The sequence below is a fragment of the Dama dama genome, chromosome 1 (assembly GCF_033118175.1).
Source record: "Dama dama isolate Ldn47 chromosome 1, ASM3311817v1, whole genome shotgun sequence".
Taxonomy (NCBI): Eukaryota; Metazoa; Chordata; class Mammalia; order Artiodactyla; family Cervidae; genus Dama; species Dama dama.
Genome location: NC_083681.1, coordinates 4,379,136 through 4,404,482, shown reverse-complemented (window position 1 = coordinate 4,404,482; position 25,347 = coordinate 4,379,136). Strand labels below are relative to the sequence as shown.

Sequence of the window (25,347 nt, the reverse complement as noted above, 5' to 3'; positions counted from 1 at the left end):
TGACCATATGGTTTTTATCTTTCAAGTTGTTAATCTGATGTATCATATTGTTTGATTTCCATATATTGAAGAATCCTTGCATCCCTGGAATAAACCCAACTTGATTGCATCTATGTTCATCAGTGATTTTAGCATGTAGCTTTCTTTATTTATGTTGTCTTTGTCTGGTTTTCATATCAGGATGATGGTGGCCTCACAGAATGAATTTGGAAATGTTCCTTCCTGTGCAGTTTTTTGAAAGAGTTTTAGAAGGATAGGCATTAGTTCTTCTCTAAATGTTTGATAGAATTCTCCTGTGAAGCCATCTGGTCCTGGGCTTTTATTTTTTGGGAGATTTTTTATCACAGCTTCAATCTCAGTGCTCATAATTGGATTGTTCATAATTTCAATTTTTTCCTGGTTCAGTCTTGGAAGATTGAACTTTTCTAAGAGTCTGCCCATTTCTTCCAGGTTATCTATTTTATTGCCATATGGTTGTTCAAAATAGTCTCTCTTTTTTTTTCCAATTATTTTTATTAGTTACAACATTGTAGTGGTTTTTGCCATACGTTGACATGAATCAGCCATGGATTTACATGTGTTCCCCATCCTGAAACCCCCTCCCACCTCCCTCCCTATCCCATCCCCTTGGGTCATCCCAGTGCACCAGCCCCAAGCACTTGTCTCATGCATCCAACCTGGACCTGCGATCTGTTTCACACTTGATAATATACATGTTTCGATGCTGTTCTCTTAGATAATAATCTCTTATAATCCTTTGTATTTCTGCATTGTCTGTTGTAATCTCTCCTTTTTTATTTCTAATTTTGTTGATTTGATTCTTCTCTCTTTTTTTCTTGATGAGTCTGGCTAAGGGTTTGTCAATTTTGTTTATCTTATCAAAGAACCAGCTTTTAGTTTTATTAATCTTTATTATTGTTTCTTTCATTTTTCATTTATTTTTGGTCAGATCTTTATGATTTCTTTCCTTCTATTATTTTTTTTCCTTATTTTTCCAGTTGCCTTAAGTGTAAAGTTAGGTTTTCTAGTCAATGTTTTTCTTATTTCTTTAAGTAGGATATTATTGCTATAAACTTCCCTCTTAGAACTGCTCTTGCTGCATCCCATAGGTTTTGAGTTGTCACGTTCTCAATGTCATTTATTTCTAGAATTTTTTTTTATTTCTTCATTAACCTGTTGGTTATTTAGAAACGTGTGTTTGTGTTTCTTGCAGTTTTATTCTTGTAATTGATATCTAGTTTCATAGTGTTGTGGTCAGAGAAGATGCTCATATTTCAATTTTCTTACATTTACTGAGGTTTGATTTGTGACTCAAGATGTGGTCTATCCTGGAGAATGTTCCATGTGCACTTGAAAAGATGTATTCTTCTGCATTTGGATGGAATGTCCTGAAGATATCAATGAGATCCAACTCATCCAATGTATCATTTAAGACTTGTGTTTCCTTATTAATTTTCTGTTTTGTTGATCTGTGCATTGGTGTGAGTGAGGTGTTAAAGTCCCCTACTATTATTGTGCTACTGTCAGTTTCTCCTTTTATGTCTGATAGTGTTTTTCTTATGTATTGAGGTGTTCCTATGTTGGGCGCATAGATATTTACAATTGTTATGGCTTCCTCTTGGATTGATTTCTTGATCATTATGTAGTGGCCTTCCTTATCTCTTGTAGTCTTTATTCTAAGGTTTATATTGTCTGATATGAGGATTGCTGTTCCAGTTTTCTTTTGCTTCCCATTTGCATGGAACATATTTTTCCGTCCTCTCACTTTCAGTCTATATGTGTCTTGAGGTCTGAAGTGGGTCTCTTGTAGACAGCATATATATGGGTCTTCTTTTTGTATCCATTCAGCCAGTCTGTGTCTTTTGGTTGGAGCATTTAATTCATTTACATTTAAAGTAATTACTGATATATATGTTCCTATTGCCATTTTCTAATTGTTTGGGGCTGATTTTGTAGATCTGTTATCGCCTGTTGTATTTCTTGACTATAGAAGTCCATTTAGCATTTGTTGTAAAGCTGGTTTAATGGTACTGAATTCTCGTAACTTTTGCTTGTCTGAAAAGCTTTTGGTTTCTCCATCAATTTTGAATGAGATCCTTGCCTGGTACAGTAATCTTGGTTGTAGATTTTTCCCTTTCAGTACTTTAAATATATCTTGCCATTCCCATCTGGCCTGCAGAGTTTCTGCTGAAAGACCAGCTGTTAAGCATATGGGGTTTTGCTTGTATGTTACTTTTTGCTTCTCCCTTGCTGTTTTTCATATTCTTTCTTGGTGTTTAGTCATTGTTAGTTTGATTGGTATGTGTCTTGGAGTGTTTCCCCTTGGGTTTATCCTGTATGGGACTCTCTGTGCCTGTTGGATTTGCTTGGCTATTTCCTTTTCTATGTTGGTGAAATTTTCAACTATAATCTCTTCAAAAATTGTCTCATACCCTTTCTCTCTTTTTCTTCTGGGACCCCTATAATTCGAATGTTGGTACATTTAATATGGTCCTGGATGTCTCTGAGACTGTCCTCAGCTCTTTTCATTCTTTTTAATTTATTCTGCTCTTCAGAAGTTATTTCCATCCTTTTATCTTCCAGTTCACTGAATTGTTCTTCTGCTTCAGATAGTCCACTATTGATTCCTTCTAGAGTATTTTGAAGCTGAAACTCCAATACTTCGGCCATCTCATGCAAAGAGTTGACTCATTGGAAAAGACCCTGATGCTGGGAGGGATTGGGGGCAGGAGGAGAAGGGGACGACAGAGGATGAGATGGCTGCATGGCATCACCGACTTGATGGGCATGAGTTTGAATAAACTCCGGGAGTTTGTGATGGCCAGGGAGGCCTGGCGTGCTGCGATTCATGGGGTCGCAAAGAGTCAGACACGACTGAGCAACTGACCTGACCTGAGAGTATTTTTAATTTCAGTAATTGTGTTATTTGTCTCTGTATGCTTATTCTTTAATTCTTCTAGGTCTTTGTTGATTATCGGATTTTCTCCATTTTGTTTTCATGGGTTTTGATCTTCTTCGCTATGATTATTCTGAATTCTTTTTCAGGTAATATTCCTATTTACTCTTCATCTGTTTGGACTTCTGTGTTTCTACTTTGTTCCTTCATTTGTGCAGTATTTCCCTGCCTTTTCTTTTCTTTTCTTTTTTTAAGTTATTGTGTTTGAGGTCTCCTTTTCTCAGGCTTCAAGGAAAGTTGGGTGCTTTCCTTGAAGAAGGTTGAATTCTTTCTTTCTTTTGGTTTCTGCCATCCTAAGGTTGGTCCAGTGGTTTGTGTAAGCTTTGTATAGGGTGAGATTTGTGCTGAGTTTTTGTTTGTTTGTTTGTTTTCCCCCTGAAGGGCAAGACTGAGTGAGGTGGTACTCCTGCCTGCTGATGAATGGGTTTGTATTTTTGCTTTGTTTGCTGTTTAGATGAGGTGTCCTGCATGGGGTGCTACTGGTGGTTGGGTGGTGCCAGGTCTTGCATTCAAGTGGTTTCCTTTTTGTGAGCTCTCACTATTTGATACTCCCTAGTGTTAGTTCTTTGGTAGTCTAGGGTCTTGGAGTCAGTGCTCCCACTCCAAAGGCTCAGGGTTTGATCTCTGGTCAGGAATGAAGATTCCACAAGTGGTTTGTTATGGCATTAAGAGAGAGTAAAACAAATATCCAAAAATGAGAAACCAAAGATGAACCCCAGACATTTACAAAACCATGAAAATAATAACTAAAATAATGGAATATACACATATACATATACACACATGAGCAAAATGAAAACAGTCCAACAAAAATAAAGTACAGTAGATTGATCTGCTGAACAAAGGAAATCAAAAGTTATATTTACCAGTTAAGGGTAAAACTAACTTAAGCACAAAACTGGAAAACAAAACTAAAGCAAGGTGCCAAGTGGGGAATAAAGCATTGAAAACAAAACTAACAAATATGTTGAGAGGAAAGGAGAGAAAGAAAAGAAAGAAAGAAGAGATATGCAAAGTTAAATGGAGCTAGATAAAGAAGATTTATATACATTAAAGATTAATTGCAAGGAGAAAAGAACAGTAGGAAATGCAAACAAAGGAATAAATGTAGAAAAAATATAATAGATTTTAAAAAATTAAAAATGTAAAAAGAAAAAAAAGGAAGAAGAAAGAAAAAGGTGGGAGGAGGAAAACTCCACAGAACTACAAAAGCCCAATGTAGAGGCAGAGGTTTATAACAACAATAGAAAGTGTGACTAAATATACACATATACATATACATTCATAAGCAAAATCAACACAGTCCAACAAAAATTAAGTAGAATAGATTGACCCGGCAAACAAAGGAAGCTAAAAATTATATTGACCCAAACAAAACTAATTAAAGTACATATTGTAAAACAAAACTAAAGCAAGATGACAATTGGGGAATAAAGCAATGGAAATAACACTAACAAATATGTTGAAAGAAAAGTAGAGAAAGAAAAGAAAGAAAGAATATAAATGCAAAGTTAAATAGAGGTAGATAAAGAAGATTTAAAATCACTGAAGATGGTGACTGCAGCCATGAAATTAAAAGACACTCCTTGGAAGGAAAGTTATGACCAACATAGACAGCATATTAAAAAGCAGAGACATTACTTTGCCAACTAAGGTCCGTCTAGTCAAGGCTATGGTTTTTCCAGTGGTCACATATGGATGTGAGAGTTAGACTATAAAGAAAGCTGAATGCTGAAGAATTGATGCTTTTGAACTGTGGTGTTGGAGAAGACTCTTGAGAGTCCCTTGGACTGCAAGGAGATCCAATCAATCTATCCTAAAGGAGATCAGTCCTGAGTTTTGTTGGAAGGGCTGATGTTGAAGCTGAAACTCCAATACTTTGGCCACCTGATGTGAAGAGCTGACTCATTTGAAAAGACCCTGATGCTGGGAAAGATTGAGAGCAGGAGGATAAGTAGACGACAGAGGATGAGATGGTTAGATGGCATCACTGACTCAATGGAGACGAATCTGGGTAAACTCTGGGAGTAGGTGATGGACGGGAGGCCTGACCTGGTGTGGTCCATGGAGTTGCAAAGAGTTGGACATGACTGAGCGACTGAACTTACCTGATATAGATTAATGATTAACTGTAAGGGGAAAAGAACAGTAACAAAGCAAACAAGGGAATAAATGTAGAAATAATAATAGGTTTAATAAATTAAAATTTTAAAAAGAAAAAATAGAGGAAAATTCCACAGAACTGCAAAAGCCCAATGTAGAGGCAGAATTCAAAAAATAAGAATAATGAATGTTTTTCTTGAGTCACCACTGTGACTCAAGAAAGTGATTCTTAGTCATTTTCCAGCGCTAGGAATCACAGTTCAACTTACGTCACTAGGATGCCCCACAACGCGGTGCTGTGGGGGCAACTCAGACTCTAATCTGGTCCTACTCCTGTGTGTTCTTTCCTCCAATGTCCACAGCTATCAGAGCTAGTGCGTTTTCTCTTGTGGGAGCTCTCGATTGCCTTTTATATATTCCATAGACAGAGTCTGCCTAGTATATTGTGTCAATTTAATCTGCAGCGTGTACAGCTGGTCGGAAGGTTTGGGTTCTTCTTCCTTAGCCAAACTGCCCCTGGGTTTCAATTGTGGTTTTATCTCCACCTCTGCATGTGGGTCGTCCACTGGGGTTTGCTCCTGAGGCTGCCCTGAAGGACTTGGGTTTGCCCCCGTGAGTGCCATGTGTGGAGGTGGTGCAGCTGCTTGGGTCACAGGGGTTCTGGCAGCACAGGTACTCAGGGGGGCTGGCGGCTGGGGCAGCAGGAAATACAGTGCTCTAGAAGGGTATTGCAACCAGTGTTGGTCGATACACTCCAATGTTCTTGCCTTGAGATACCCCTCTCTGACAGAGAAGCCTGGCAGGCCACAGTCTGCAGGGTTGCAAAGGGTCAGATACTACTGAAGTGACCCTGTGTGCATAAACACAAGACTTTTTTTCTTTTTTTGCCTGTAGCAGCTCTGCTGCAGTAGGAGTTGAGCATGAAGGTGGTGCAGTTGCTTGGCTTGCAGGGACCCTGGTGGCACCAAGTGTGCCAGGACACAGACCCAGACTGCCTCTGTGGCTGGAGTCATGGCCCTATCAGAGCTTTTTCCCAAGCCTCTTGCAGCTGATGATCAGAAGACCTCGTAGGCCAGTCTCTCTCCATAGTTCTGCCTGTTCAGGCCCTTCTTTTTTTAATTGGAAGATAATCGCTCTACAATGTTGTATTGCTTTTTGCCATACAGCAACCTGAAGGTGCGTGGGCTTCTCTTTGTGGTGGCTTCTGTTATTGCAGAGCATGGCTCTAGGTACTGGGACTTCATTGGTTGCAAAACATGGGGTCAGCAGCTGTGTCACATGGGCCCTAGAGTGTGCAGGCTTCAGTAGCTGTGGCACGGGGCCCAGCTGCTTTGTGGCATGTGAGATCCTCCCACACTGAAAGGTTGCTGCTGAGTCATGAACTGCACCTGGTTTCTTGGCCCCCGGAGGAGAGGAATTCAATCTGGTGCCAGTGTCGAGGCTTGATCACTCATAGCTTTTGTGTAGTAAAGTTTTATTAAAGTATAAAAGAGATAGAGAAAGCTTCTGACATAGACACCAGAAGAAGGAGTCAGAAAGAATGACCCCCTGCTAGTCTTAAGCAAGAAGTTACGTACCTACTATCAGGCTGCTAATTAGAGAAAGGAAATGTCTCAGAACTCAGACAGAGGCACCAGGCCCCTCACCCACAACATGTATTTTGAGATGATGTTGGCACAAGGTGAGTCATCCCGGGCCATAAAACAATTGACACAAACCTTTCAGAAAAGCAGGTTTCCAAGCAAATACATAGTCTTATTAATATAGATTAGGAGAACAATTGTATGAGTAAAACATACTGGTTTGTTGAGCCATTACTGGTCCTGAGTCTTAGGTGGAACTGACTTGAAGAAAGACAAAGCCTAGGATAAATAACATAGCTTAAGAAAAAACATAGCTTAAGAAAAAATAACATAGCTTAAGATAAACTAACATAGCTTAAGAAAAACATTTCCATATGAAAAACCCATTGGTTAGCTCAAGGTTTGAGAAAAGTTAAGTTTAGGTGGAACCAGGTGTTGTCATGGCAACACAGAATTTTAAAAGAAACCTCCTTTTAATTTTGTATAGAGAAGGGAAAAAAATCTGACACTTGTAGCTTGTTTCCCCCGCCACTTAAGAGAGAGATAAAAACGTCTGACATTTGCAGCCTATTTCTTCTGTTTGGGGGCCTCTAGTGTTCTTGCCTGTTACGTTTTCAAAACCAGGGACCCAATCTGCCTCCCCACACCTGCAGGCAAACCCTCAAAACTGGACCACCAGGGAAGTCCTGTCAAAGTCTTCTTAAAGTCCATGAGAAATAAAGTCCAAACTTTACAATATGATAAAGAATGCCCTTGTGCGATGTCCCTTGCTTGCTTATCTCTCCAGTCCTTGAAATTCTTCCCACCAATTTTCCACACATCTTCCTTGCTTTCCCAAACACACAAAATAATCTGAAGTATTTGAAATTCCTAAATGTGACCTGCCATGCTCCTTCTGAGCCTTCTGACATCCTGATTCCCCTGTATGAATTTCCCATTAATTTATTTCTGCATTCAGACAACTCTTTGCTGAATATCGACTGAGAACCAATAGACTATGTACAGTGTAAAGAAATATTACTTTCAGGGAGCCTACAATATAGGCAGGGGGAGAAGGAAGACACTAATCAGATTATCATTCAAATATATGTTTAGACTGGTTAAAAAATCTCTGAAAGAAATGTACGGAAAGCTATAAGAGGTTATATGAGGGAGCAGTGACCTAGTTAGAACATGAGTGATATCTAAGATGAGATCTGAAAGATGAAGAGAAGACAAAAGTAGGAGGAAATAAGTCTTTTAAAGGGAGCACTAACTAGTATGTGCAAAGGCACTGAAATACCTGGTACTTTTTATAACATCTGAGGGGGGCAGTGTTAATAGAGGGTAGAAAGCAAGGAAAGTAATGGTACAAAATGAAACTACAAAGAGAGGGAGGAGTCACATATGACCTGATTTTGGTTTGCTTCATAAAAGAATAGGAAAACATTGAAAGATTCATTCAAAGAAGTACTATAGATTTTCCAGTTAAAGACGAAGTAGACAAACATCAGTCTAGTTGCCATGTAAACAAGTGAAATAAAATACTCCAGTGATCTATTTCTAGAAAACCCCAAGAGAAATGAGGGGAAAAAAAAAAAAATGCATGGCTGAGAGGAGTTCAGTGTCTGAACCTGTGACAAATAGTTGAAAATATTTGTTATATGCCTATATAAATAAGATTTATGTTGCAACTGACAGAAACTTTAAAGATTTAAAGTACCAAATTCTACTATATCACTGAAGTAAATATGGACACTGTAATGTAGGGATCAAGAAACAATAAACACTACTGTCAGAAAATACAAGAGGACTTAGGGAAAATCTAAGACCCCAAACACCCAAAATAACCATCTTTGAAGAATTTTTTATTTTTACTCTTATTCTTCGTAAAAAAAAGAAAAACTTGAAACATTCCATCTTACTTCCAGGTTTACATGTGTGGCTTCAAACTGTGTAAGTTGGAAGATCTTTGCTTATTCTCACTATGTCTTTCTTGAACTAGGACATAAATAAATGCTATAGTCACAGCAGCAGATAATTTTAACCAAGCTACAATGTTGAACTCTTTCTGTGTTCAGAGATCTTAGAGTGCAGACTATAACTTTTGAACATGTTATTTCAGTACCTAAGCTGTTTTGGAAAGGGTCCAAACTAAATGGTTACTAAATTGGCTCTTAAGTTCTAATATGATGGCATTGAATGCTGTTAAGATTACAGAACCTTATTCCTTTCTATGACTAAGGTTTAAACACATAAAGCAGTCCTTCAGACATACACATCTTTCTCTTGGAATATGCTAGCTTTGGATGCCAGTAATTGTGTCAAATCAGAGAAATCTGGTAGTAGGTGATACCTGCATAGCAATTTATAGGATTAATAAAAGAGACTCTAATTTGAGTAAGTACTGAATACAAGCTGCTGCTATATCCCTTTCTCACTTCTTTTTAAGCTCAACAGTGTCCCATGGGACAGACCAGTCCTCTCCTTAGCAAACCAGTTCCCAGGGCCTCACTGGTTATCTCATATTTATCATAATGGCATATCCCTTATTGCATTTAATTAATTATTCTGATGATATTCCTTCATAATTACTATATTTTCACTTCTCACTTTCTCTTCAATTTCTTACTTCTCTGCAATATGACTCCTATATTCAGCATTCCATTGATGCTACTCCTGTTGTGTGTACCAGTGACTTTCTAATTAAAAAACAGTTCTCTCTTCTTATCTTAGTGGAGGTTTTTTTATAGCACACAAATAATTCTCTCTTTTTTGAAATTATATCCACTCTGACATACACTAATCCTTACTCTCCTCCTTCCCTTCTGTGTGCAGATAGTTGAATCAAATAAATCTTGCAAAAGAGAACATCAAACAAATAAGCCCAGTTTGTGTTGCTAGCAGCTGTATATCTGGAATGTACTACTCATCCAAAATAGGTCATTATTCATAGGTTATATAAAAAAGTGTTGATGCGTAAAGATACAGTAGCTCAAAACTGCTTAAATTGCCATGAATTTATTTAGGATAATTAGCTATATCATTATATAATTTAACATTTTAAAAATATTTATATGTATAATTGATTGTGTTCTCTAATAACCATGAGAAAGCCTTTAATTACTCATTATAATCCAACAATGTGATCTTGTCCATCATACATTTTTATTACCATTCTAATAAAATTATTTTGGTTCTTTTGAAGCTATTTATACAATACAATGCAATTTTCATAATAGTTAGTTTACCTAAATACCAGTTTTGCTAGTTAAATCCTTTTCAAGAATCATAACTCTGCTTATACTGGCATATATTAAAGAATTTTGGACATCTTTATTTTTAACAAATTAAATTAAAGTGTTAGCTTTAAATAAAAGAAAGACTTTTTAAAAATTTTCAGTAGTGAACTCCCCATTAGTCTTGTGATATTTAAGAGTAGCATTCATGTTCTGACCAACAATATTTCACTACAGATTTTCTAATAACTAGGTGATATGAATCATAGCCAGATGTAGAATTAAATGACTTGTGATTTTCTAGTTTATATAACAGATAAGTTACACAATCATAGATTCAATGACAGTATTTTCTCTGAGTTACAATATATTCCCAGCAATCTTGGCAAATAAATAAGACAAGTACATCTGAGTTGCAGTGAATAAGAGAGGATATTAAAACCAAACACAACTTATAAAAGAACTCCAATTTTCAACTGGGTTCTGAAACTATAATTGTGTGTCCTCTGCACTGTATAGAAAAGATGCCACTTATTTCTGACAGTGGTTAATGATTATTTTTAGGCATGCAACTTTCTTTTCCATTTAACAAAGATTGTGTCCTAGGGTTTTGTTTTATTTCAATTCTATAGTCACTTCTAAATCTGAAAAATCAGATAACAAAATGTTGAATTTGAATTGTGTTTTATTAATGTGAATCTTTCAATATCTGTCATGCAATTGGAAGCATATATAAATTTCATGAGAAAGTATATAGGTCTATATTCTGTAAAATTCCTGTAGGGAGAAAAATAACAGCCTAGCACTGACATGAAGCAATGATAACAAACAAAAGCAATGTCTAAAAAACTGTGCCAAGCTATAGTCATAGGAGGATGTGGGTAGAAATTAGTTATTATTTTTACAACAAACAAGAAAATCAAACAAAATTTTTGTTTTTGTTTTTTAATTACTTTGATATAACAGTAAATAAAATGAGAAAAAGGAAAAGATGTTAATTGACATTTTTAAAAGGAACATGTTAATAGGTGTCAAAAATGAATGAAAGAACACTGATTCACTGCTGCTGCTGCTGAGTCACTTCCAAATCTTTGCCACCCTAGGGACTGTAGCCAGCTAGGCTCTTGTCCATGAGGATTTTCCAGGCAAGAATAATGGACTGAGTCGCCATTCCCTCTTGAAGGGATCTTCCTGACCCAGGGATCAAACCCGCATCTCTACATCTCCTATATTGGCAGGAGTGTTCTTTAACAGCATTGCCACATGGAAAGCCCTTCAGTTCAGTTCAGTTCAGCAGCTCAGTCGTGTCTGACTTTTTGCCAACCATAGACTGCAGCACGCCAGGCCTCCCTGTCTATCACCAACTCCTAGAGTTTACTCAAACTAATGTCCATTGAGTCAGTGATGCCATCCAACCATCTCATTCTTTGTCATATCCTTTGCCTCCCACCTTCAATCTTCCCAGTATCAGGGTCTTTTCAAATGATTTAGTTATTCATATCAGGTGGTCAAAGTATTGGAGTTTCAGCTTCAGCATCAATCCTTCCAATGAATATTCAGGACTGATTTCCTTTAGGATGGACTGGTTTGATCTTCTTGCATTCTGAGGGATTCTCAAGAGTCTTCTCCAACACCACAGTTCAAAAGCATCAAATCTTGGGCTCTCAGCTTTCTTTATAGTCCAACTCTCACATCCATACATGATTACTGGATAAACTATAGTTTTGACTAGACAGATATTTGTTGGCAATATAATATCTCTCCTTTTTAATATGCTTTCTAGGTTGGTCATAACTTTTCTGCCAAGGAGCAAGCGTCTTTTAATTTCATGGCTGCAATCACCATCTGCAGTGATTTTGGAGCCCCCCAAAATAATGTCTGTCACGGTTTCCACTGTTTCTCCACCTATTTGCCATGAAGTGATGGAACCAGATGCCATGATCTTAGTTTACTGAATATTGAGTTTCAAGCCAACATTTTCACTCTCTTCTTTCACTTTCATCAAGAGGCTCTTTAGTTCTTCTTCACTTTCTGCCATAAGGGTGGTGCCATCTGCATATGTGAGGTTATTGATATTTCTCCCAGCAATCTTGATTCCAGCTTGTGCTTCATCCAGCCCAGCACTTTTCATGATGTACTCTGCCTATAAGTTTAAAAAGCAGGGTGACAATATATGGCCTTGGCATACTCCTTTCCCAAGTTGGAACCAGTCTGTTGTTCCATGTCCAGTTCTAACTGTTGCTTCCTGACCTGCATACAGATTTTTCAAGAGGCAGGTCAGCTGATCTGGTATTCCCATCTCTTTAAGAATTTTCCACAGTTTGTTGTCATCCACACAGTCAAAGCTTTTGGCATAGTCAATAAAACAGAAGTAGATGTATTTCTGAAATGCTCTTGCTTTTTTGATGATCCAGTGGATGTTGGCAATTTGCTCTCTGATTCCTCTGCCTTTCTAAATCCAACTTGAACATCTGGAAGTTCATGGTTCACATACTATTGAAACCTGGCTCGGAAATTTTGAGCATTACTTTCTAGCATGTGAGATGAGTGTAACTGTGCAGTAGATTGAACCTTCTTTAGCATTGCCTTTCTTTGGGATTGAAATGAAAACTGACCTTTTCCAGTCCTGTGGCCAATGCTGAGTTTTCCAAATTTACTGGCATGTTGAGTTCAGCACTTTCACAGCATCAATTTTTAGAATTTGAAATAGCTCAACTGGAACTCCAACACTTTCACTAGCTTTGTTCATAGTGATGCTTCCTAAAGCCAACTTAGCATTCCAGGATGTCTGGTTCTTGGTGAGTGATCCTACCATCATGATTACCTGGGTCATGAAGATCTTTTTTGTTAAGATGTTCTGTTTATTCTTGCCACCTCTTCTTAATATCTTCTGCTTCTATTAGGTCCATACTATTTCTGTCCTTTATTGTGCCCATCTTTGCATGAAATATTCCTTTGGTATGTCTAATTTTCTTGAAGAAATCTGTAGTCTTTCCCATTCTGTTGTTTTCCTCTATTTCTTTGCATTGATCACTGAGGAAGGCTTTCTTATCTCTCCTTGCTATTCTTTGGAACTCTGCATTTAAATGGGAATATCTTTCCTTTTCTCCTTTGCCTTTCACTTCTCTTCTTTTCTCAGCTATTAGTAAGGCCTCCTAACACAACCATTTTGTCTTTTTGCGTTTCTTTTTCTTGGGGATGGTCTTGATCCCTGCCTTCTGTACAATGTTACAGACCTCCGTCCATAGTTCTTCAGGAACTCTGTCTATCAGATCTAATCTCTTGAATCTATTTGTCACTTCCACTGTATAATCGTAAGGGATTTGATTTAGGTCATACCTGAATGATCTAGTGGTTTTCCCTGCTTTCTTCAATTTAAGTCTGAATTTTGCAATAAGGACTTCATGATCTGAGCCACAGTCAGCTCAGATTGGTAGGCACTGGAGTGGCAGCTATCCCACACCCAAGGGCAAAGTAGGAGCCCCAGCAAGATGGTAGGAGGGGCAAAATCACATTTAGAATGAAGAGTCATAGGCACCAGAGATGCTCAGGGAGCTCAAACAAACCTTGTGTGCACCAGGACCCAAAGACCCTACAGAGACTGAAACAGAACTGTATTTGAGTGTCTTCAGTGAAGGTAAGGGTCAGCAATGGCCTGACACAGGGACAGGGGCTCTCGGTTCAACAGACTTGTGTATGGAATAAGCCCTCTTCAAGCAGATCCCATTAACCCCACCATAGAGCTGCCAGAACTTACACAGGGCTGGGGAAATAGACTCTTGGAGGGCACAAACAGAACCTTGTGCACACAAGAACCCAGGAGAAAGGAGCAGTGACCCCACAAGAGGCTGACCCAGACTTGCCCGTGAGTGTCCAGGAGCCTCCGGTGGAGGTGTGGGTCGGCGGGGGCCTGCTGCAGGGTTGGGGGCACTGAGTGCAGCAGTGCCTGCTTGGGACCTTCTGAAGGAGGTCGCCATTATCTTCATTACCTCCACCATAGTTTGGCTTCAGGTAAAGAGCAGTGAGGGGACACAGTCCCACCCTTCAACAGAAAATTGGATTAAAGTTTTACTGAGCATGGCCCCGCCCATCAGAACAAGACCCAGTTTCCCCCTCAGTCAGTCTCTCCCCTCACTAAGTTTTCATAACCCTCTTATCATTCTCGATCAGAGGGCAGACAGACTGAAAAGCATAATCACAGAAAACTAACCAATCTAATCACATGGACCTCAGCCTTGTCAAACTCAATGAAACTATGAGCCATGCCATGTAGGGCCACCCAAGACAGACAGGTCATGGTGGAAAGTTCTGACAAAATGTGGTCAATTGGAGAAAGGAATGGCAAACCACTTCAGTATTCTTGCCTTAAGAACCTCATTGACAGCATGAAAAGGAAAAAAAGATAGGAAACTGAAAGATGAACACCGCAGATCAGTAGGTGCCCAATATGCTACTGGAGATCAGTGGAGAAATAACTCAAGAAGGAATGAAGAGATAGAGCCAAAGCAAAAACAACATGGTGATGGTGATGGAAGTAAATGGTGATAGAAGTAAAGTCTGATGCTATAAAGAACAATGTTGCAAAGGAGCCTGGAATATTAGGTCCATGAATCAAGACAAATTGGAAGTGGTCAAACAGGAGATGGAAAGATGGAATGTCAAAATTTTAGTAATCAGCGAACTATAATGAAGTGAATGGGTGAATTTAACTCAGATGACCATTAAATCTACTACTGTGGGCAAGAATCCCTTAGAAGAAATGGAGTAGCCATCATACTAAACAAAAGAGTCTGAAATGCAGTACTTGGATGCAGTCTCAAAAATGGCAGAATGATCTCTGTTCATTTCCAAGGAAAACCATTCAATTTCACAGTGATCCAAGTCTATGCCCCAACCAGTAATGCTGAAGAAGTTGAAGTTGAACGGTTCTGTGAAGACCTACAAGACCTTCTAGAACTAACGCCCAAAAAAGATGTCCTTTTCACTATAGGGAACTGGAATGCAAAGGTAGCAAGTCAAGAAATACCTGGAGTAACAGGCAAATTTGACACTGGAGCACAGAATGAAGCAGGGCAAAGGTTAATAGAGTTTTACCAAGAGAGCACACTGGTCATAGTAAACACCCTCTTCCAACAACACAAGACAAGATTCTACACATGGACATCACCAGATGGTCAAAACCAAAATCAGATTGATTATATTATTTGCAGCCAAAGATGGGAAGCTGTATCAGAGAGGAAATCCCAGTAACAGAATAAATGAGAAATGAACATGTACACTAATGTCTAAACCAAGTTTGTGTGCTAGATGCGTAGTGAGGCCAAACAAAAAGAAAAATCAGAGCTTACAGCAGAGAAAAGTTTATTGATCTGGGGTACTGCCCTCCAGAGAAGATAGAAGATGGCTGTTCTCAGATTCATCATGCTGGCTGGCCAGGGTGCAAGGTTTTTAAAAGCAAGAACGGTAAAGAGGAGGAAAGGGGGCTTTGCAATTTTAGCTTCCCACAGATCTCAATTGCAGACTTACTGCCACTGTCTTGTGACTCAGTGTGATTTTGATGATTGTTCCTGCAGAGCAAATTAGTAAGCCTTCAACTCTTATTCTACAGAGAGCAAAAACAATAGTTGAGACATTTTATCATTTACTTAGAGCATTATGTGTTGGTCAAGAATGTCAATTTGCAATGGCTCCTGATTTTTTTTTTTTTTTTTTTAAGACCTTTTGGGATTTCTGTTTCCTGCAAGACCATTAGGGTTTGCTTCACTTGTGTCCCCTCACTTTCCTAATTATAGTAATTGTAAATGACTCCACTCTTTGGAACTCAGGGAAGTCCTAGAAGACTTAAAGCCTTTCTCTTAAAATAAGAAATGGGGGACTCTGAGGGACTTTTGAACCCAGGAAGATTCCTCAAGTCCTGTTTGATTTCATTAAGGCAGAACACAAATCTTCATGTTACATATGCATAAGGTAGGAAACAAGGGAAAGAGTAGTTGATTAGGGGCAGGGAAGGAGGGAATCTAGGTAAGATTTGAAAAGATAATTACAGGCATGCATTACAAAAAGAAAGACTAAATGGATCAATAGGTATACTAGAATAATTATATAGTAATCAACAAGCCCTTTTTATTCTTCTTTGGAATTTCTTTTTTTTTTTTTTTTTTCGTTTAGATAAAAATAAATCCTCACTGCCACAGTATTTCATTTGGCAGGATATCAGGTAATTCATATTCCAAATTTGATCTCATCATCAGTTCCATGTGTTGATACTAATTGAACATCTATAATGTTTGAAGCTCTGGCTTGTAGAAAATATACCCAAAAATCAAAATCCTTAAATCTGAGAGACTCATACAAAAATTAGAAAACTGAGAAAAGGTGTTCTTATCCAGAAAATGCTTTGTATGTACTCATCTTAAATCTTCACTTTTAGTCCACCCAGCTCTTCAATCTAACTATAGGGAGCAAGTTCAGTTTAGTCACTCAGTCGTGTCCCACTGTTTTTGAATTCATGGACTTGCAGCACACCAGGCTTCCCTGTCCATCACCAACACACAGAGCCCCCCTCGAGCTCATGTCCATCGAGTCGGTGATGCCCTCCAACCATCTCATCCTCTGTTTCCCCTACTCCTGCCTTCAGTCTTTCCCAGCCACAGGGTCTTTTCCAATGAGTCAGTTCTGGGGACCATCTGTTGGCCAAAGTATTGGACCTTCAGCTTCAGCATCAGTCCTTCCAATGAATATTCAGGACTGATTTCCTTTAAGATTGACTGGCTTGATTTCCTTGCAGAAGACTCTCAAGAGTCTTCTCCAACAGCAAAGTTTAAAAGCATCAGTTCTTTAGCACTCAATTTTATCTATGATCCAACTCTCACATACATATAACTACTAGAAAACCCATAGCTTTTACTATACGGCCTTTCTCTCTTCTTTTTCATATGCTGTCTAGGTTTGTCATAGCTTTTTTTCTAAGGAGCAAGCATCATTTAACTTCATGGCTACAGCCACTGTTTGCACTGATTTGGGGCCAAAATAAAGTCTATCACTGTTTCCAGTGGTTCCTCATTGATTTGCCATGAAATGATGGGACCAGATGCCACTTTTTTTGAATGTTGTGTTTGTCACTCTCCTCTTTCACTTTGACCAAGAGGCTCTTTAGTTCCTCTTCACTTTCTGCCATTAGGGTTGTGTCATCTGCATATCTGAGATTATTGATTTTTCTTCCTGCAGTCTTGATTCCAGCTTGTACTTCATCAAGCCTGGCATTTCACATAATGTATCTGCATGTAAGTTAAATAAGCAAGATGACAATATACACCCTTCATGTACTTCGTTCCCAAATTGGAACCAGTCCATTGTCCCACATCCAGTTCTAACTGTTGCTTCTTGACCTACATACAGGTTTCTCAGGAGGCAGGTAAGGTGGTCTGGTATTCCTATCTCTTTAAGAATTTTCCATTTTTTGTGATCCACATAGTCAAAGACTTTAGTGTAGTCAATGAAACAGATGTAGATGATTTTTTTTTTTTTAATTCTCTTGCTTTTTCTATGAGCCAAATAAAGTTGGCAATTTGATCTCTGGTTCCTCTGCCTTTTCTAAATCCAGCTTGAACATCTGGAAGTTCTCAGTTCACATACTGTTGAAGCCTTTCTTGGAGAACTTTAAGCATTACTTTGCTAGTGTGTGGGATGAGTGCAATTGTGTGGTAGTCTGAAAATTGCCTTTCTTTGGGGTTGGAATGAAAACTGACCTTTTCCAATCCTGTGGCCACTGATGAGTTTTCCAAGTTTGCTATCATATTGAGTGCAGCACTTTCACAGCATCATCTTTTAGGATTTGAAATAGCTCAGCTGGAATTCCATCACCTTCACTAGCTTGTTCACAGTGATGCTTTGTAGGGAGCAAGGGAGGAAGAAACTATAAGAAACTATAACTGGCATAGAATAAGCTCAAATAAGAATTATACCTTTTTAAAGGCTTATGCTTACCTTTAAGAAGCATAAGTACCACCTTACCTGCCTCCTAAGAAATCAGTATGCAGGTCAAGAAGCAACAGTTAGAACCAGACATGGAACAAAGGACTGGTTCCAAATTGGGAAAAGAGTATGTCAAGGCTGTATATTGTCATCTTGCTTATTTAATTTATATGCAGAGAACATCATGTGAAATGGTGGGATGGTAGAAGCACAAGGTGGAATCAAGTTTGTTGGGAGAAATACCAATAACCTCAGATATGCAGATGACACCACCCTTATGGTAGAAAGTGAAGAGGAACTAAAGAGCTTCTTGATGAAAGTGGAAGAGGAGAGTGGAAAAGATGTCTTAAAACTCAACATTCAAAAAACGAAGATCATGGCATCTGGTCCCATCACTTCATGGCAAATTGATGGGGAAACAATGGAAACAATGGCAGACTTTATTTTGGGGGGCTCCAAAATCATTGCAGATGGTGACTGCAGCCATGAAATTAAAAGATGCCTGCTCTTAGAAGAAAAGGTATGACACACCTAGACAGCATATTAAAAAGCAGAGACATTACTTAGCCAACAAAGTTCTGTATAGTCAAAGCTATGATTTTTCCAGTAGTCCTGAACTGATTTGAGAGTTGCACCATAAAAAAGGCTGAGCATTGACTATTTGATGCTTTTGAACTGTGGTGTTGGAGAAGACTCTTGAGAGTCCCTTGGACTGCAAGGTGATCCAACTAGTCCATTCTAAAGGAGATCAGTCCTGAATATCATTGGAAGGACTGATGCTGAAGCTGAAGCTCCAATACCTGGGCCACCTGACGTGAAGACCTGACTCATTGGAAAAGACCCTGATGCTGGGAAAGATTAAAGCCTGGAGGAGAATGGGACAACAGAGGATAAGATGGTTAGATGGCATTATTGACTTGATGAACGTGAATTTAAGCAAGGTCTGGGGGTTTCTTATGAACAGGGAAGCCTGGTGTGCTGCAGTCCATGTGGTCCCAAAGAGTCAGACACCACTGAGTGACTGAACAATAATAAAAAGGCTTATGCCAAAAGCTATACATAGATTTAAAGTTTCTTCTCCTTTTTTTATTTTTTCCACATTCCACTTCAAAACTGAGAGCTGGAAAAGGCAAGATTTCAAGGCAATATTAACAAGAAGAAATATTCTAAAGGCTGGTTTCATGAATCTGACCCTTCTTCCTTTACCAAGATATTAAGAGCCTTACTTCTCCTCCATATGGAGAGAGATCTGGATCAAGAATAAAGACTGTTCCACCCGCTGGAAGGCTGTCTCCAGCTAATAAACACTCTTTCCTCAGCAATCTTAGAGGTACCTTCTCAACCGTCAAGACCCAATTCAAGTTGTTTCTTCTCAGGGCATTTTCCTTTGTCTCATCAAGGCAGATTTAACCAAACTTTCCCTTGGGCCAAAACTTTTCCTTGCCTGCAGCAATCATTACAGTTTTAAACTAAGTTGCATTTTTTTTCTTTTTTGTAATTGAATGTCTTTTTCTTCTACTAGATTATGAGTTTAAGAGGCCATTCCTTCACCTGGCTTTCATTCAGTTCTCCCCCTCCCCCCCCCATCCACTTAATTCCCCTGTCAAGACAGAAAGAGTTAAATAATGCTTTCTCCACTTATAATAATGGGTCTTCAATAAATACTGTTGTAATGTTTATTTTATAACTTACCTTCCACAGTTGAACCCAAAAATGTTATTACTTGTTCAAGAGGAGAGTTAATACAGATGTTCAAAATTAATTCTGTTGAGTGAGCAAAATTAGCAAAGATTTTTTAAATTGTTCTTGACTACAGAGGGTACTAGATTTTATTTTAGGTTTATCTCATAAAAAATGTCTCCAAAGCAATGTCTTTGGTAGAAGAATTTTGAGAACTTTTTCAAGGTATGATTTGATACTTCATTCAAGCAATATTTTTAAGGAATGTTTATTCAGTAGAGGGATTTTGAGAGCTCTTACTCAAGGCATGATGTTATTACTTCATTTCAGGCAATATTTTTAAGGAATGTCTTTGTCCTGAATAAAGAAATTAAAGAGGCTTCCTCGGCAGCTCAGAGATAAAAGACTCTGCCTGCAATGCAGGAGCCACAGGAGATGAGGATTCTATCCCTGGCTGAGGAAGATCCCCTGGAGGAGGGCATGGCAACCCACTCCAGTATTCTTGCCTGGAGAATCCCATGTATAGAGGAGCCTTGTGGGTTACAGTACATAGGGTTGCAAAGAGTTGGACGTGACTGAAGCAACTTAGCACACACACATGCAAAGAAAGGAAAAATGAATGATTCAGAAATAACCACTCGTGTTTTTAAATTTCTAAGAATTCATTTTAATACAAAAATATGATGTAGACGCCGTGCCTGTATAAGTTATTTAGGGGCATGTTTTTAGTAACCACTCTGAATTTTTTCCCCACTAGGATACTCGATACTTCAAGCTATTATGGAAAAAGCAGGACAAAATGGGTGGCACGTCAGTGCTATATGTGTGGAAAATTTTAACGATGTCAACTATAGGCAACTTTTAGAAGAACTTGATAGAAGACAAGAGAAGAAATTTGTAATAGACTGTGAAATAGAGAGGCTTCAAAACATATTAGAACAGGTAAGTGTTGGATTTTATGTTGTTATTATTAACCTAGATCTTCTACAAATATGGTTGACCTTTTTTGGTCCATAAATATGTTCTCTCACTCATGTAGTCAAAGTGTGGAGTTTGGGAGTTTTTGCTCCATGATCTATTTATTTCTAATATTAAGTCATGGGGCTTCCCAGGTAGCTCAGTGGTGAAGAACCCACCTGTCAATGCAAGAGACATAAGAGATGTGGAATCATTCCAGGGGGTGGGAGAAGATCTCCTGGAGGAGGAAATGGCAACCCATTCCAGTATTCTTGCCAAAAGAATTCCACAGACAGAGGAGCCTGGCTAGCTACAGTCCATGGGGTCACAAAGAGTTGGACACAACTTAGTGACTGAGCACACACACAGGCAAGACTAAATCATAACTTTTTAACACCAAAGGCCGTTTTGGTTCTCAATGTACTTAGAAGGACTGTTTGTCATACACTTTTAAGCTGTACAACAGAAAGGACTTCTCGTGACTCAAGAGCTCTTGACCTCCTATTTTCATAAACACTAATTCTAAAGATAAATGCCTTCTAGAATATTACAAAACGTGGCTGTGTACTTTTTATAACCTTTAGAGAACTAGCTATGTGAGAAATATCTAAATGAATTAATAAAGCAAATAAACAAAAGAAAATTAAGTGACATACTGTGCATATTTTCTTCTAAATATTTTAAGTAAATACATTACCACTATAGTGAAGATGGTTTTCAAATCTTCTCACAAGGAAGAATCCTTTAATAAAGATTTTCAGTGCTTGTTGATTTGATTTAAAACATACAGGAAAAGGTAAAATTGAACTCTGTCATTGCGTTAAATGATAGAAAAATATCATCAAATAAGGGATAATACTTGCTCCTAATCCTGTATATCATGATAAAGCTTTAAAGGCTGTATTTGGCCAAAATTGCAGTGAATGAATGCCATCTAGTGGTTTTATAAATGTTTGCTCATATTTACCTACAATATGTTAGTCTTGCTAAACAATATTGTAGCACGTTTCATTGGTTAGTTTGCTACATACAGTTCATTTGCATAAAATGATTTGATTTGATTCCTATTATTTGATTCATAGTAATAACTTACCAATTTGGAAGTTTATTTATAAGAACAACTTAAGTACTCAATTTTACAAATCAAAATCAAGACATGTTTCAAAGATTTCTCCTCAATATCTGGGGACACTAAACTAGAGGCCATAAGTTTCTTTCTTCAACAATAATTAGCATTTGTAAAAGTCAAAAGCAAAAAAGCATGTAGAATTTATTTTAAAGTTCTTTTAAGCCAGACTATACTGTAAGAAAAAGATAACAGTATTCTCCACCTGTTACCCTTTTATAGAAGAAGGGGGAAAAAATAACAGTTGATTGATGAATTGCTATTATTCTATTAGAAAATGTTAATTTTAGCCTTCTTATCACTCAGGTTTATTCCTCAGGGAGTCCAAGAAATCATTAAGGTTGTAATTACATATAGTATATGAAACTTTTAGTATGCATTTATGGAATTCAAGAAAGGTTACCTCCTCTTTTGAGCAAGACCTAGTCACTTCAGCTCAGACTCCCATTTCTTCCTTCTCCCACTTCACTCCTATGCTGAGAGTTTGAGTTGTTTGACATGAATAACTGAAACTTTGTAAATAACTCTTCACAAATCCTACAGGACAGTCAATTGTAAGAACTTCAGGGATTACCAAGTTCCTGTCAGTTGGTGAATAAGGCTCAGGCCCTCTAGTTGCTAAAAGACTTGTGCTATGAAAGACCACGTCTGGAAAAGGCAACTGAGTGCCCAGAGCACACCGAGCCATTCCAGAGGCTTAACAGGCTTCTAAGAAGAAAATCAGGGGCTATGGATAATTGTTGAATAAATAAAGTTAAATAAACTCTTTTTTTTATTTATTTTTTTATTTTTTTAAATATTTATTTTATTTATTTGGCTGCACTGAGTCTTGGTTGCCGCACGTGGGATCTTTAGTTGTGGCATGTGGGATCCTGTTCCCTGACCAGGTATCGAACCCAGGCCCCCTGCATTGGCAGTGTGGAGTCTTAGCCACTGGGCCACCAGGGAAGTCCCAAATAAACTCTTGCTAAGGAAACCAGGCATCTTATTTTTGTCACAGTTTCAAAGAAATTAATTTTTTCCAGCTTTATTGAGATATGATTAACATACAAGAGAAATACATTATACTTTGATACACAAATATATTGTGAAATGATTACCACAGCAGGGTTAGCTAACACCTCCATCGTGCGCTGTAATCTGTTGCTCAGTCTTGTCTGACTCTGTGACTGTGTGGACTGCGGCTCACCAGTCTCCTCTGTCCATGGAATTTTCCAGACAAGAATACTGTAGTGTGGTTGCCATTTCCTCCCCCAGCACTTCACATAATGACTTTTTTCTTCTTGCATACCTTTGATGACTACACAAACTCTACAAATCTATTTTCTTCTTAGGAGTGGGAACATTTAAGGTCTATTTTCTTAGCAACTTCTGAGCACATGATACAGTGTTGTTAACTATAGTTACCAAGCTATACATCAGATACCCAAAACTTAGAAAAGTTGAGTGTTTACCATTATCAACTCTATTTTAATTATTCCAGAATTCTAAGAGTTATTTTTTTATTCATGCACATTAATAATGAGACTATTAACAAATCTTTGTCTCTTTAAAATACCACTCAAACATAAATCTCATAAATTGTAACAAAGTCCACTCTAGTGTAAGAATACATTATATGTTCTTAATTGTCCTATAAAATTTCTCCCCCAAGAAAAGCTGTTCCTATCCTGAACATTTTTTTCACTGTCTATATTTTAATTCATGTAGCTCTAAGCAAAATCACTTTTAACGTCTCTTGATTTCATTTCTGATTCATCTAAAAACAGAAGCTAAACAAAACTTTGTCAGGAATTTGTACCTGCACTTCAATAACTCTATTTCAACATCCTCTTTAGTAAAATAATAGAAAAAAGTTTCAGAGAATCAAAGCATTCTTTTTTACAAAGCAAAATGCTAAATAATCTTGATCAGAAAAATGTCTCTGAGTTTTTTCTATTAAAATATAAATGATTTTCAGGTATACAACTTAGAGTCAATATTTTCATAGATTATATTCCATTTAGAGTTATTATAAAATATCAACTATGTTCCCTGCACTGTACAACATATCTGTGAATCTTACTTACTCTATGCATAGTAAATTGTACCTCTTAATCCCCTACTCCTATCTTGTCACTCACCCCTTCCCTCTTCCTGTTGGTAACCATTAGTTATTTCTGTGTTTGTGAGTCTGTCTCTGTTTTGTTATGTCAATTTCTTTAATTTATTTCTTAAATTCAGCATATAAGTGATTATAAACAGTATTTGTCTTTCTCTGTCTGACTAATTTCACTAAGTAAAATACCCTCCAGTTCTATCCATGCTGTTACAAATGGCAGTTTTTTGTTTCTTTATGGTTGAGTAATATTTCATGATATATCACATCCTCTTTAACCATTAACCTCTTATCCATTATCCATTTTCCATTATCCATTATCCACTTTATCCATTATCCATGTATCCACTTAGATTACTTCTTTACCTTGGGTTTTGTAAATAATGCAACTATGAACTTTGAGGTACATATCTTTTAAATTAGTTTTTACTTTCTTTGAATGTATACCCAGGAGTGGGATTCCTAAACAATATAGTAGTTCTGTCTTTTCATTTTTTAAAGAAACTTTTGTATTTATTTCCACAGTGGCAGCACCAATTAACATCCCCCCTAACAGTGTAGTAGTGTTCCCTTTTCTTCATATTCTTGCCTATATTTGTTATTTGTGGGCTTTTGACAACAGTGGTCATTCTGACAGTTGTGAGGTACTATGCTATTGTGGTTTTTGATTTGCATTTGGCTAACATAGTGACTTTCAGCATCTTTTCATGTGACTGTTGGCCATTTCCATCAAAAAAGAAAAATGTTAATTCAGGCCTTCTGCCAATGTTTTAATCAGTTTTTTTTTTTTTTTTTTTAATCTTAAGTTCTATGTGTTGGTTATATATTTGGGATATTAATATTTTATCACTCATATCATTTGTTAGTAATTTTTCTCAAGTTGTCTTTCTATCTTGTCAATGGTTTCCTTTACTATGAAAAAGATTTTAAGTTTGATAAGGTCCCATTTGTTTACCTTTGCTTGTTTCCTTTGTCTGAAAAGAATGGTCCAAAATATATTGCTATGATTTACATCAAAGATGGTGTTCTGAACATTTTCTTCTAAGAGTTTTATGGTTTCCAGCCTTTAATACTTTCCAGTCTTTAATACTTTCTTTGTGTATATGGTCTAACAAAATGTTCTAATTTCATTCTTTTACATGTAACTGTCCAGTTTTCCAAGCACAACTTGGTGAAAAGACTGCCTTTTCTCCATTATATATTCTTGGCTCTTTATTGTACCTTAATTGACCATAGGTACATGGGTTTGTTTCTGGGGTCTTTAGTCTGTTCCATTGATCTATGTGTCTTTTTTGTGCCAGTACCATACTATTTTGATGACTGTAGCTTTTTAGTATAATGATGTCAAGGAGTTTCATTCTTTTTTCTCAAGATTGTTTCAGCTATTCAGGATCTTTTTTGTTCCATATAAATTTTTGGATTATTTGCTCTAGTTTTGTGAAAAATATCACTGAATTTTGGTAAGAATTGCATTAAATCTGTACTAAATCTCTAGGATGGCCATAAAAAAATAAATAAATAAATAAAACTGGCCAGAATCCCAGGGAGTTTTCAATCTGCTTCCTTCCCATTTTCCCAAAAACAAGCAGGTGTGTGTGCATTCTTCAAAAGTAAAATCTCAGTTTCTTACAGCCCCGTCTTAAGTCCAGCTA

At 37.6% G+C, this 25,347-nt stretch overlaps 1 protein-coding gene across 1 annotated transcript in view; it reads left to right on the top strand.

Annotated features, from left to right (window-relative positions):
- Positions 1 to 25,347, top strand: part of GRIA4 (glutamate ionotropic receptor AMPA type subunit 4) — a 412,492-nt gene that overhangs the window by 199,507 nt on the left and 187,638 nt on the right. Inside the window, exon 3 of the mRNA XM_061154923.1 lies at positions 20,272 to 20,456. Coding sequence (XP_061010906.1) covers positions 20,272 to 20,456 — 185 coding nt within the window. The remainder of the gene's footprint in view (positions 1 to 20,271; positions 20,457 to 25,347) is intronic.